At 46.9% G+C, this 14,658-nt stretch overlaps 1 protein-coding gene across 1 annotated transcript; it reads right to left on the bottom strand.

Moving 5' to 3' along the window:
• Nucleotides 1-9,567: 9,567 nt before the first annotated feature.
• On the bottom strand, nt 9,568-12,815 carry LOC127331343 (elongation factor 1-alpha). Its single transcript, XM_051357460.2, has 3 exons — nt 12,675-12,815; nt 11,207-11,690; nt 9,568-10,666 (listed from the first exon to the last, which is right to left on the bottom strand). Exons 2-3 carry the CDS (start codon nt 11,666-11,668, stop codon nt 9,785-9,787), a joined length of 1,344 nt encoding a protein of 447 aa, XP_051213420.1. The 5' UTR covers nt 11,669-11,690; nt 12,675-12,815; the 3' UTR covers nt 9,568-9,784.
• Between the last annotated feature and the right edge of the window lie 1,843 nt (nt 12,816-14,658).

The following is a 14,658-nucleotide window of genomic DNA, read 5'->3' as shown; positions in this document are numbered from 1 at the left end:
GTGTGCAACATAAATAGACCCAATGTCATTATATGGACCCAAGCATGTCTCTTCGAGGTCTCATGACATTCGCGCTTTCACATAGGGGGAGTAATCCCCCGCCCCTCATTGAGCCTTCATTACAACTTGATTTGAGTATATAAGGCCAAATGATCTTATTGCAAACATCATTTCCAAATGATTTATGATTCTTGATATATACTTCGAATCATGCCCATTGTTGCTATTCACATCTTGTTTGGATTTTCTCTCCAATGGGTATGCTTAGAGAACTTTGTGTTTCCAACCCCATGTCTATGCTCATCTCATCATCATCTATCTATCTATCTATATGTACATGTCATCATCTGAGCATTCACACACATTTACACAAAGCATAGGGGCAAAACGAGACACAACTAGACGGAACTGGGCTGGCCGGTCCCTGGCCCGCTTGGACCGGGCTCCTGACCGGATGATCCGGTCGACCGGGCCCCAACCGGGCTCTGGGCCGGATCAGCCGGCGCCAGATCCGGTCGACCGGGCGCCCGACCGGCCGCGCGGCCTGATATAAATTGGGGAAGGGATACCCCTTGGGGTCATCTTCCCCATTATTCCCCAACTCCCACACCTCCATGGCCGGCGCCCTCCTCACCTCCACCAAGATCTAGGTCTTTCCCACCACAACAACCCCCCCCCCCCCCCCCCCCCCCCCCCAAACTCCACCAAACCATAGATCGGGCTCCTTGGGACATCTCCACCAAAGGATTTGAGCCCTCTCAAGCTAGTTTGGGAATTTTTGGAGTTCTTGGTTTTCAAGCCCTACCTCGTGTTCTTCTTGCTCTCTTGATCAAGGAGGACAATGTCTTCGGGTAATGTACTCTCCCTTCCTCCCTAGTTTCTAGTCCTCTTCACACATTGCAAGTTCTTGACAAGATTTGAGGAGATCTTAGGGTTAGGGTTAGGGTTTGCAAGTCCTCATGCCTTTAGAGTGTCTCACAACACAAAGCACATACTACACTCTATTGATATAGTCTATGTTCAAGTTTTTGAGTTTTTGCATGAATTTGTGGTAGAAAATCTGGGAAACTCATTACAACTCGACAGATCCGGTCTGCCGCCCGGTCAACCGGCCCCTCAACCGGCCGGCCTGGCGTGCCGTCCGGTCTGACCGGATTGGCAACCGGCTCGTCCGGTCTGCCGCCCGGTTGGACCGGCCTGTGCGCCGGATCGCCCAGTTTTTTGCACAATCTCATCAATACACTTGGATATATGCTATGCTTTTTGGTTCCCTTCTTATTGATGACATGTACACTTACCCCACTGCTATCCTCGCTCTATTCTCTCATTCACAGGAAGTTGGAGTGGTGAACCACGGGGCACTATTGCCAAGAGAGGCCGGACTGCTGAGAATCCACCCCGCCGGTCTAGTGGTCGCGTACCTCCTGCAGCTCATCAGGCTACTGACACTGGCAGCTCAGAGAGGAGAAGAACCAAGTCAGTTGGTGGTAAGAAAAAGGATAAGCATGCCGCCCAAGAAGATGATGAAGAAGTGCCAGCTTTCAATCTTGCGGATGCACACCGTGGTGAGTGGCGGGAAGTGAGGTTGGTGAATCCATATTGCCATGAGCACCGGACTTACACGGGTGGGGACAAGTTCTTCTGGACCAAGACACAAGCAACTTTATGGCATGGTTTCTATGATACTCAAGAGTGTATGAAGAATGGGGCTGTTGTGATGCCCAAGGCCATCAATCATCAGGAGCTTGCCTTGCATGAAGCCACAAAGTACCGCTTTGTGGTTGAAACCTTGAAGGGTCTGGGACTATATGATCTTGTGTGCCTCAAGCCCGATGATACACAAGAAGATTCCACCTATTGTCCTCTCCTAGTCCGACAGTTCCATTGCACCGTCTACTTCCATGAAGATGCGGACCGCACCATGACTTGGATGACTGGCAGGGAGAAGTATTCCTGCACATACACACAGTTCTGTGCGGCCATGGGTTGTGGTGGTGATCGTGCTCCAGGGTACAAAATTCACACTCGATCTAAGATGACTAGAGGTGACATCTCCTTTTGCTATCCCACTAACCCCACAGCTGGGCCTCCCACCATCTCCGGGATGTACTATTCATATCTTGTCCTTGCCAAGCTATTCAGTGAGAGCCTCATCAGCAAGTCTGGAGATACTAGTGAAGTCAGGAACTATCACCTGAACCTGATGTACTATTGCAACCCTGCCAAGATAAGGAAGATTGATGGGTGTGATCTTATTTACTGTGAAATCAAGCGTGCAGTGATGGACCGCATGACTCCAAACTATGCTCAGTATATTCAGCGGCTCATCAACACCATTGTTCCTGCTCCTCTCAACGTTTTTGATGAAAAGGTCGTCATGGAACCATTCAGATTTCCTACTCTGGACGGTCGCCCGGAAGTCCCTTCCATGATGCCCACCACTGAGCGCCGTTCCAAGGAACAACATGATCCTGCAGCAAGCTCCAGCTACTCCCGGCGCCCTCAGCGTGGTGCCGCTCGCTTCTTCTCCAGCATGTGGCAGATGTGCAAGAACACCAATGATGTTGCACACCAGAGTCTTGCCTTGAACCAGGAGACACGGAGGAGGCAGAGTGAGTTCATGGCTGCACGGAATGCTCCTGTTCCTCCTTCTGGCCCTGAGATGGAGTCTATGGTTGCACCAGCTTGGGAGATGCCTCCCATTACCGATGAGATGCTCTAGAACTTTGACTTCTCCATGTATGCTCATGGTGGCCCTCCTCCTCGGACTGCTCGTGCTCCCTCCCCTCCTGCTGATGATGATGATGAGGATGATCGTGGTGCGGCTGCGCGCGATGATGACGAGAGCTCCTACTCCGTCGGGCATGAGTTCTATTGATGGGTGCGATAGCATCTCTCCTCTTTTCTTCGCCTTTTTGGTGTCCCGATGCCAAAGGGGGAGAAGAGAGTAGAGCTAGGACCACGGGGTTCCTTGCTTGATTGTCACAAGCCATGGGAGTTGCTTTATTTGGATCTTATATGGCTTGTGCTTATTTGTTTCGATTTCTCGAGAATCATTTGCTACTTTGAATAATTTGTGTATGGACGTGTATGGACGACTATGTGTGTGCTTATTCACTCTATTAGGATAATCATGTTTTATGCTTATATATCTTGATATACTTGTCCATACCATGCTTGTTTCCTAAAGATATTGGGGGAGCTTCTCATATTACATATATGGTGCACTTTGCATTCAAACGCAAATTCTCCAAGTGCACACATTATGGGGGAGCTGTCGTAATATCTTATATGGAATCAAGGTTTAGAGCTTATCATAATATCTATATGTGACTCTAGCTCGGTTTGTCATCGTATACCAAAAAGGGGGAGATTGTAAGGGTATTTTACCCTTATCCATTATTTTGGTAACAATGACACCGTGCTAGAGTATTTGACCTAATATGTTTATAAGGATTATCTCAGGTATTAGGCAAAGAGGCATAAATGGTGTATCAAAGGAACAAGAAGGCTAAAGGAGACCCCCCACTTCAACAACAATCGAAAAGGGGTCTACAGAAGAAATCCGGTCTGTCACCCGGTTGGACCGGGCTCCAGACCGGCTGGTCCGGCGTGCGGTCCGGTTGACCGGGCGCCAACCGGGCTGCAAACCAACGCCTGAAGAATTTGGTTTGCCGCCCGGTCAGCCGGCCTCCAGACCGGCGAGTCCGGCGTACGGTCCGGTCGACCGGGCGCCAACCGGGCGCCAACCGGAGGAGCTCCTGGACGAAGAAAAAGAGGATCTGGCCCAGCATCCGATCACAACCGGCTGGTCTGGTCACTGGTCCGGTCTGACCGGACTCCAGACCGGACAGTCCGGTCACTGGTCCGGTTGACCGGGTTTGACGAGAAGAAAGCTGAGGTGGCAAGTGACCAACGGCCATATTTCAAAGAACACTATAAATAGGCCTTCTCCTACCTCAGAACACTTAGGCACTACACTACAAACTGTTCTTGAGCTCTCTCTCTCTTACTCCATTACTAGAAATACCAAAAGCCTCCGATCTCCCTCCTCCTCCACCCAAACTCAAATCCCTCCGGGGAATCACTAGAGGAGGACCCGATCTACTGTTCTACCAAGCCAAATCTCATTCCCCCTTGTATTTATCGAGAAGCTTGCTTCCTAGGGTTCCTTGGAAACCCTAGGTGGGCAAGAGGAGTCCGGAAGCATCCGGGCTGTGGATTTGCTGCGGGCAAGATTGTGAAGGTTTGGAGGCTACCTCAAAGTCTACCACAAGTGAGTGAGCTATTCCTTCGTGGGATAGGCTCCGGAGAATAGGGTGAGCCTTCGTGGCGTGGGGAATCCTTCGTGGGACCTCCACCCCTCCAAACGTGACGTACCTTCTTGCAAAGGAAGGGAACACGGGAATACATCCTCGTCTCCGCGTGCTATCGGTTATCTCTAACCGAACTCCTTACTTGTGATTTAACTGCCTGAGAGAGCCTTCGTGCTCGAGTTAGTTGTATCCTCATATAGGTTGCCTCACCTAGTTTGCATTAGGCTCACCTTTATATTCCGCAAAGCCTAATATTGCAAAGAAAGAATTAAAATCTGTAGAAACCTATTCACCCCCCCCCCCCCTCTAGGTTTACCATCTCTATACTTTCACCATTAAACCAAGCCAAAAGAGTCATACAATATCATTTCACCACACAAAGTCAAGCTAGTACCAAAGAAAACAAGATGCAATTGTTGAAGTAAGTGCTCAAACATGATCAAGTAAGGGTAGGGTTTAAGAAGGGGTTTTAGAAGAGTAGAATGATCCTTTATGGTAGTAGAATGAAAATACCGATCACTCCATTATATTTTAGGAAACTAAAAATACATATTAGAAACCTTTTATAAAATTTTGACGTCACCCAAAATAAGGGTAAGCTATTTGGAAATTAGTTTGAGCCCAAAATAATTTTGGAACCCTTTTTATGCTACCATGACCGGAAGTGATCATAGCCCCTTGAGAACCAAAGGTGTAAGGCAAGATCATAAGAATTAAAATTTTGAGTTAGCAAAATAAAGAGTTTTTGTATTTTGTCAAAAACTTCAAATAATTTTGAAGGGGTGAGGCTAAGGTCATATAAGAGTAACCATAGCTTCACTATTTTTCTTGAGACTAGAATATGTGAGTTGAGGTACTTATGGGAAAACACCAATCAAAAGTGACATAAGGTTTTAGGTAGTGGTAGAAAAGTCTCCAAGGCCACACATGTGTTTTATTCAGTGAGTTGCTAACTTGTTTTACTACTAGAGGTGTTGTTCTTTGAGGTAGCTCAAGACAAATTTTCGACAAGCACAACAAGATAATTCCTCTACCAGCAGATCAAGGCATTTCATTCACACAGATCAAGGCAATTCATCTAATTAATCTTTAGAAAAAGTTTTTGTTCCCCCTGATTTTTGCACTAAGGATAACTAAACAAGGTTGCAAAAGTTGGGGTGTGACAGCTTGCTCCGCCCGCGCGATTGCTGCTTGGCCGCGTTGCTAGTTGATATCGCGCCGCCTGCTGTGTTCGTCCGCCGCGCGCGGCGCCTGCAGCGACGAGTTTGGTCAGCGGTGCATAATTTTAACAAAGCAGCCATAAATCGCCGGCTGGAGGTGGTTGTACGGATGGCGGTGCTGGAGGAGCGGTGAGAAATCCGTTCAGTTTTGCGCATGTAAACTGTCTTTGGGTTTGTATTAATAGAGGTCGAGTGTTAAACTATTCGGGCGCCTGAAAAAGTTTTTTGGGTTGGACGGCGAGTTTAGTCTCTGTTCTGCGCCACTTTCAACCTGAACCCATAAATCGGCCGAAAAAATACGTTTTCGGCGTGATTTACGGGCTCAGCTAGAGATGCTCTAACAATAGTCAAGCTCTTCAGCCTTCAGCCATTTCTTCGTCAGTATTCCTCATCATCTTGGCACTCTCTACTAGATTGGGTTTCGGCTTACCCGAGTACGAGGTTAAGTTCTCAGCCATTTTAATTATTTGCGCCTCCAAATTACGTTACGGTCTGGAAGAACATGCACATTTGTTTTTAGTCCAACAGCTTGATTGGTCAAATAAGTTTTAACTGTGCACAGAGGTATTATTTTGCTCGCTGCTCGGTCCATTGAGTTTTAACCTTTTCACAAAGGTATTATTCTGCTCGGTCTAAGCACTGAAAAAAGATTTTTTCAGTTTCATCAATAGTTGGGTGATTACAGTTGGTGGTTCTATTGTTGTTGCTATAATTGTTTGAGCACTTGCCGGATTAGTAAAAGGATTTTTCTAACTTGAGTCATAATTTTGACTCCTTGAAGCAATTGAAAATATTATGAGCAATAAAATTAATTTAGAATTTCTTCCTTACCTTTAATAGTGCCTATTAGCTCATAAAATTTTGTTGAAGACCTTTATTATTTTCTTCCGTGATGAAGTTTACCTTTCTCGATTGATATTTTCACATGGCATGGGGCATGGTTCTCTTGCATATCATTGAAGAGTTTCTTAGCAATTGTTGCTTCTTTTCCCATGAAGGTTCATTTTGCGCGAGTGTCAAGCATAGATTTCCAAAGAGGGTGTAAATAATTATAAAATAAAATGCTTAACCATTCCTCCATCCCATTGAGGCAGTTTCTTATGGCATCTTTTATTATTTTTCATACAAGTGTTAGTGGCTTCTGGTATTCCTTCATACAACTTGTAGCATTAGAATTCAAGTGCATAATTTTTCAAGACAAGAAATATTTAGTCTTGAATGCACTAAATCAATTTTCCTAAGAGGTAATTGTTCTTTTAGGTGATGCAAACAACCACTCTTTACATTTCCTCTCGCTGAAAAAGGGAATAAGCACAACTTAACTGCATCAGGGTAAACATCTTACATGTAATGATTCAAGGGGGCGAAATGGATCAAAGTGAAGCTCTCTTCCTTTGTTTCTCCTTCCTCTACTTTCGTATCTCTTGTGCGACGTTCCGTGGTTTTCGATCTTCTTCCTTTACAAAAATTGCTTATGTTGATAAGGCAAAGGTGGCGACGTGTGTATGAGCATGCCTGCCCATACCGCATGTTGTTAAAGCTTCCATTTCGCTTGGAGGAATTCCCTTCGATTGGAAAGTTACATATTTTCCTTCCAATCACCCCATTATATATGTCTTTTCATCTTCCTTACAATGTGTAGTACCTAGAAGTCATACAAGAATACATGGTTTATTTGTTTTCTATAAATATTTGTTAGTGAAGAGGCAAAAACCATTAAACTAGTAGTGAAACCACTAAAAGATACATCGGAAACATATATATAATAGAGTTCTCACTAGATAGCTGATTCAGGCAAAAGCATCCAAAACACTACTTTGTCACCTACACCACATAAACGATAAGGGTAGCCACCGAGAAGAGACACAAAAACAATCACAAAGTTGTCACAACTAAGAACCACAAAATAGAGTTATGGCAAACAAGAACATTGCGGAGTTTGCCACTTCCAACGATGATTACTTGTGTGTACCTATTTCTCAACCTCCTATTACAAAACTAATTTGGTGTTTCTATTTGTGAAGATGCATGTATGCATTTTATACCTTTAACGAGCTTTGTGACATGATGCACATACGATGTAAGTAAAATTGCAAGCGGGATGGACACGAGACTACAGAAAATCCCCTCTTAACCGGCGCATCTTTTGGATGGCAGAAGCTGAAGTTGCCTGCAAAAATGTTTTGGCCGGTGGATGAGCATTTCCAGCATCCAACAAGGACGGCGCACATATTTTCGCCGTGGTTAATTGCATATCGATGGATAAGGTCATGCCTGGTGGCAGACAAGTTCGATGCTACGTAGTGGCTCGGTTGAGCAAGGGATACATTTAGTGTTGCTCGTCCAACCAAACGAAAACCGGACGACCAAAAATGCTTCAAAAGCTACCATTCCAAGTGGACTATCTTCATCTCTACAATTATGGCCGAGATACTTGGCGGAAGAATATGTATATGTTCTTTTTAGATCATCCCGATCAAGCTCATCGAGATCACCCCTCATAATGGTATGGAGTTCCAACTGACTCAAATAAAGTTCAAAGAAATGTAAAATAAAACCACCGACATGTTTAACGTATGAAATGGGGGCTCTCCATGCATCATCCATCACCGTGTAAAGGACTAATATCTGAGTAGTAATCCCGTAGGTAATGTGTCCCTTCTCTAGTTCCGTCGTCATCTTAGCCAAAACAAAATTACTTGAAAATTGTTCTTACATCCTCCCTATTTTTGTATGAAGATAAAAATATTATAGTATGTGCATGGAAGATTTCCTAAAAGGTAGAAGTAGAGCTCCCCCTAGCACATTACTTCACACTTGAACAAAATGAGAGGAGCGGTCGATCAGGGTGATGCCAAATATGTCTTTTGTGGGAATAATGCAATCAAATACCCGTAAACCCTAAAGATGACGATCAATTTGTGTGGAAGCTCAGTGTCATTGTCCTTTGTCAGGGCTCCTTAGCGTATCAAGCGTTCTTCCATAGAAGTTTTTTCATGGGTACAAATGAGGTGTGGTTTAACAAACACTTTTGTCTGAAAATATATATTGGTTTGGCTGGCTATGACATCAACCTCATTGGCCCTTCCTCGAGACCCGAACTATATCCCACATTCCCACCTAGTGATTGATTGTTCCTGCTCCAACGGTCCAATCAGGTGTGGCATGACAACTCTACTCTCCCTGCAAAATCTTCAATACTACGGTTAACATCATCTTGAGGCAGATTTGGCTGGACAAGAATGAACGTGTTTCTAGCGTGAGGCAGACCCCACTCACTTTGTAACCAAGAATCTTGGAGGAAAGACATGAAATCATTTTGGCTCATAGAGGTATGCATGAGAGAGGAATAACATACTGCAGTTACTACTGGAAACAACACAAATGTTTCTGAAAGATGTGATGCAAATAAGCTCGTGTACGAATTTGGCATGCTTTACACAGATAGGAGATTTGGAAGCTTAGCATGCCTGTTGTTGCGTTGACATGGCAGGCTACATCCAGAATGATAAGTGGCAAACGAGTTCAACACACAGTATAACAGTTCAACATTACAAACGAGTAAAGTTGTGTAGATTTTTGCAGACAAAAGAAAAAATCAGTTCTTGCACAATGAATCATACGAAAGTACGTTTCAGCAGGAAAACAAGCTACTTTAAACAATAATCTATCAGCACAGAAAACATATAGCAGAGTACTGGCTACTGCAACTAAGATTTAAGATGCCAAGTTCATAACTAGCAAGTTACTGGTGAACTGCAACTACGGATAGATATTTGAAGGTGGAGAGTAGTTTATGGCAGGTCAAGATTTAAGATGAAAGCTAGAGATAAGTGGCTAGTTACTATCGAAAATGCAATGCATACATATCCTAAGTTGCAGTAGAAAGTTGCCAACTTAAGTTAAATACTGGGCAACTGAAACTTCCGAGATAAGATGCAAAGTTGCCAGCCAGTTGAGATAAGCTACCAAGCTACTACCCTAAATGCAAGGCTAAATATAAGAACAGAACAGCAAACTAATGCAAATAATAAGACTCAAAACTGCGGAGTATATAAAGGGGTAGCAACTTTAATCGAACATAGCATGATATTGTTCCACCAACACAAACGAAAGATAGAATGATAACAGCACGAAGGCTGCTCAACAGACATAACCAAAACAGTTTTCAACTCAGCTAACAAGACTACCATCACCACATACCGCCACAACCACAGGTGTGGCAGTGGACAACCACCAGGGATCTTCTCATTTCTTCTTGGCAGCAGCCTTGGTCACCTTGGCTCCAGTGGGGTCCTTCTTCTCCACGCTCTTGATCACACCAACAGCAACAGTCTGCCTCATGTCACGCACAGCAAAGCGACCAAGAGGAGGGTACTGCGCGAAGGTCTCCACCACCATGGGCTTGGTGGGAATCATCTTCACGAAACCAGCATCACCGTTCTTGAGGAACTTGGGGAAGGCCTCAATCTCCTTACCAGATCGCCTGTCAACCTTGGTCTGGATCTCAGAGAACTTGACGGCGATGTGGGAGGTGTGGCAGTCCAGCACTGGGGCGTAGCCGTTGCCGATCTGACCAGGGTGGTTCATGATGATGACCTGGGCAACGAAGCTGGCAGCCTCCTTGGCGGGGTCGTCCTTGGCATTGGAGGCCACGTACCCACGCTTGATATCCTTCACAGCAACATTCTTGACGTTGAAGCCAACATTGTCACCTGGCCCAGCCTCAAGCATAGACTCGTGGTGCATCTCCACAGACTTGACCTCAGTGGTCAGCCCAGTTGGGCCAAAGGTGACGAGCTGGCCAGGCTTGATCACACCTGTCTCAACACGCCCCACCGGCACAGTTCCAATGCCACCAATCTTGTAAACGTCCTGGAGGGGAAGACGCAGGGGCTTGTCCGAGGGCCTCTTGGGCTCATTGATCTGGTCAAGAGCCTCAAGGAGGGTGGGGCCCTTGTACCAGTCAAGGTTGGTGGACCTCTCAATCATGTTGTCACCCTCAAACCCAGAGATGGGGACAAATGGGACCTTGTCAGGGTTGTAGCCGACCTTCTTCAGGTATGAGGAGACTTCCTTCACGATTTCCTCGTAACGGCCCTTGGAGTACTTGGGGGTGGTGGCATCCATCTACAAAGAACAGAACAAGCACATTAGTTTCAAAGATAGTGCTGCTTACTACTTAAGGCATGTATAAGAACGAAATAAATAGAAACGAACAGGCAGCACATGCTTGTGAAAAAAAGAACAGCAGAACAATTAGAACAAATGTAAAAGACGTATTTGTTACAATAGAAGGAATTAATTAGCAGAACAAACTAAAAGAACAACTGCATGGATTGTAATAGAAGTAGAACTGGCATATTCCTGCAATCTTACAAGACAACTGAAAACAGACAGTCTAGTCTATTCAGAGTAGGACATCTCAGTGAACAACAGACTTAACAGCCAAACAATGTGTAACAGTAATGAAATGTGAAACACTACATACAGATCATGTTCACTAGAAACAAGCATCAACATCATGAGGCAAAAGAAAACAATTCAGGGACTACTTAATAAATAGCATCAAGATCATGCAGCAAGTTTGAACAAAGTTAAAGACTAGTATAACACAGGTGGCATCACGTAGCTTGAGGGACAAACACAGGTTGAACAAACAAAGTATACCTTGTTGCAGCAGCAGATCATCTGCTTCACTCCAAGGGTGAAAGCAAGGAGAGCGTGCTCACGGGTCTGGCCATCCTTGGAGATACCAGCCTCAAAACCACCAGTGGTGGAGTCAATGATAAGCACAGCACAATCAGCCTGGGAGGTACCAGTGATCATGTTCTTGATGAAGTCACGGTGACCAGGAGCATCAATGACGGTGCAGGAGTACTTGGTGGTCTCAAACTTCCACAGGGCAATATCGATGGTGATACCCCTCTCACGCTCGGCCTTGAGCTTGTCAAGCACCCATGCGTACTTGAAGGACCTCTTGTTCATCTCAGCAGCTTCCTTCTCGAACCTCTCGATCACACGCTTGTCAATGCCTCCAAGCTTGTAGATCAGGTGACCAGTGGTCGTGGACTTGCCGGAGTCGACATGTCCAATGACCACAATGCTGATGTGAATCTTCTCCTTCCCCATGGCTGCTGGAGCAGTTAACTAACTGCATAAACAATCAAAAATTAGTACAGAACACAATTGAACATCAATAAAAGCGAACAGAACATCTGTCGGTCAACAATTGACTCAACAGGTAAAGGCAGAACACAACTGATGTGAGAAAAGTAGAACAACATGTCAAGTATGTAAGCAGTGCTAGTAAAAACATGTGAAAAACAGAATCACAACTAAAACATGGATATACAGGTGGGTGCTAACAGTATTAGGATAACCCTATGTCCAGAATACCATGTCATGTAGCCAAGCTGATCTAATCCGAGTAAACAAGATTAGCAGGCAAGGCAAATACTCAACAAGGTAATTCAGGATCAGAGCAAAGTGGAGATGCAAGGAACGTCAACAGACGCACCCAATAGGAATCGAACCTATATCAGAAGGCCCCGCATGGAGGCCTTCAGTCTTTACCATTAGACAATGGGCACTCATTGCATCTCCAAATTGCTACCACGCAAACAGTACAGCAACGAACTCTAAACTAGGAGGAACCAACTTGCAGATAGCAAGCTCTAATTTAACAACATGAATAAGAAAAACTCTACTACGATTACCAGTTACAGCAGAATTATTTAACAGATCTGACAAGGATAAACCATAAACTGGTGAGGCATGTTTAATTCAATTTTAATAAGATGTTTAACCGTGAATCGAGGCATATATGAATAGATCTACCCATGACGACCGCTAAGATATAAGATCGGCACCATGGTACCAATTAACAACGAAAACCACGGTGAAACCGTGGAAATCTGAGAGGCTAAGCTACCGGTTGAACAAATCCAAGCGATAGGCTCGAAATCCAACCAAGCAGAGCAAGCAAAACTAGTCGATCTAGATAACCAGTTCATACGACAAAGCTCAGATACCAAACAAAGCAGATCTACCAGATACACGCGCTCGATCTATCCATCTACAGACGAGGAGAAGGCACACAAACGAAACCAGAATCGGGACGGCGAGGATGGGTTACCTCGCTTGAGCTCCCGAGAGGACGAAGAGGTCGAAGCAGCAGCGGCGGCGGGCGGGGGTGGAGTGGAGGAGGATGAGGGATGGTTCCGTCGCCCCTCTTTATATAGGCGGGCACGGGCGGGGCTAGGGTTTATCTGCGGCCGCCGCCGCCTCTCGGCTCTCGATCGCTGGACGGACGGCTGTGATTGTGGCGCCTCGTGGTTTCGTAGCCACTGCTCTTTCGAGGTTTCGTGGCGCCTGCGTTTCGCCCTGGTTGGCCGGAAAGGGAAATGAGGCCTGGGCTGGTCTCGCTACGCTGCAGTTGAACGAAATGGCCAAGCTCCTGGCCCGGCCAGACTGTTTCTGGGTAAGCATCTTTCACCACAAGAAGATAAGGGCATCTCCAGCGGCGCGACGCATTTCGGAAGCCCAAAAATGGTCGCGAGTGTCCGTTTGCATCGCCCCGCGGACATATTTTGTCCGCTCGTCCGTTTGCGTCTGGGTGTGCTCCCATCGGGGCGGCCCATTTTTTGAATTGCAACATAGTACAAACATTAAAAGTAGTACATAAAAATGCATAAAAACTATACAAAGTAGATCTATAGGCCTAGACTACTTGCTTCCTGACGGGCCGGCACCGTCGTTGCGTCGCTCCGTCGCACCTTCTCCCGCCGCCTCCCGCGCGGCCGCTATGGCTCGGTGCGCCGCCGCGTCCTCTTGCGAGCCTTTGCTCCCGGCCTCGCGTTGGCGGCCTCGTCCTTGAGCGTCTCGAAAGACTCGACGAGGGCCCGCTGCTCCGCCGCCCTCTCCTCCGGCGTCGGCGCATCAGGGTCATCGGATGACCAAGATATCTCCGAGTCGGAGTCCTCGGCTGCAGCGGCAGCCGCGAGCCTGCGCTGTTCCAGCTCGGCGTCCAACGCCGCGTGGCCCGCCAGCTCCTCCTCTGCTTCTTGCGCCGCGAGTGCCAGGGCCACGGCGTCCCTGACCGGGTCGAGGAGGTCGCTCGTGCTGTCGTCAGAGTCGAACTCCTCGGAGGAGCTCGACGCCGGAGGAGGTGGAGTGGGAGGTGAAGGTGGAGGTGGAGGCGCGGCAGCCTGGCCGCGTCTGGCGCTGCTCATGGTGGATCTGCTTGAGAGGAAGCGGCGCTACGGCAGCGGCGGCTAGGGTTTGTGGGGAGGAGGTGCTCATGGTGACCCCTGTATATATAGCGCGGAGGCAGGGCGACGGCCACGCCACGCGTGGCATCGCCATTACTACGTGCGCAGAGGTAGGCGACGGCCGCGAGCCACGCGAGGCATCGCCATTAACGCGGCCGCAGACTGCCGAAGCGACGCCTCGGTGCCAGTACTGGCGGAGAAGACGCATCGACGCTGCGCACGCTCGCGGAAGCCGAGGTACTTCATTAACGCGGCCCTGCAAAGGCTGCAGCGCGCCGCCCGGAAGTAATGCCGCGGAAGACGAAACAGTTGTGCCGCTGCCAGGCGGGCCCGTGCGAGGACCGAGCGGACATTTTCCGCGACCGCCGAGTGTACATTTCCGGTCACGGTGGACACAAACGGTCGCTCAGCGTCCGTTTGCGTCGCGCCGCTGGAGATGCACTAATACACAGATCTTTGGTTGGATCCTGGTTTTTTATACTATTATATTGGAGTTGATCGTAGGTCGTACAACGCGTTTGATGAAGGAGATTGAGAGCATCCATACCGTCGATCTATATTCTGATGTCACACAGATTCCACCACACAAAAAAGGAAGTTATAAAAAAGGAATGGATAAAGAATAAGTGTAGAACCAAAAATCTGGGACTTGATGATAGGCAATTCCGTCGCCAAATATTCCTCGCGCTAGAAAAAAGGAGACGCTGCGGGTAGTTATTGGATGCGCATGGATTTAATCCCTCGTTGGTTGGCTGTGTGGCTGGCCTTGAAACAAGGAGATGCATGCACAGTTCAAAAAAAAGGAGATGCATGCAAGGAATGAGTGGGAGCAATATTAACTGTGTTGGC

Source organism: Lolium perenne, chromosome 2 (assembly GCF_019359855.2).
Source record: "Lolium perenne isolate Kyuss_39 chromosome 2, Kyuss_2.0, whole genome shotgun sequence".
In the NCBI taxonomy this organism is placed as follows: Eukaryota; Viridiplantae; Streptophyta; class Magnoliopsida; order Poales; family Poaceae; genus Lolium; species Lolium perenne.
The sequence above is the reverse complement of the archived record's forward strand: the minus strand, read 5'-3'. Positions and strand labels throughout refer to the sequence as shown.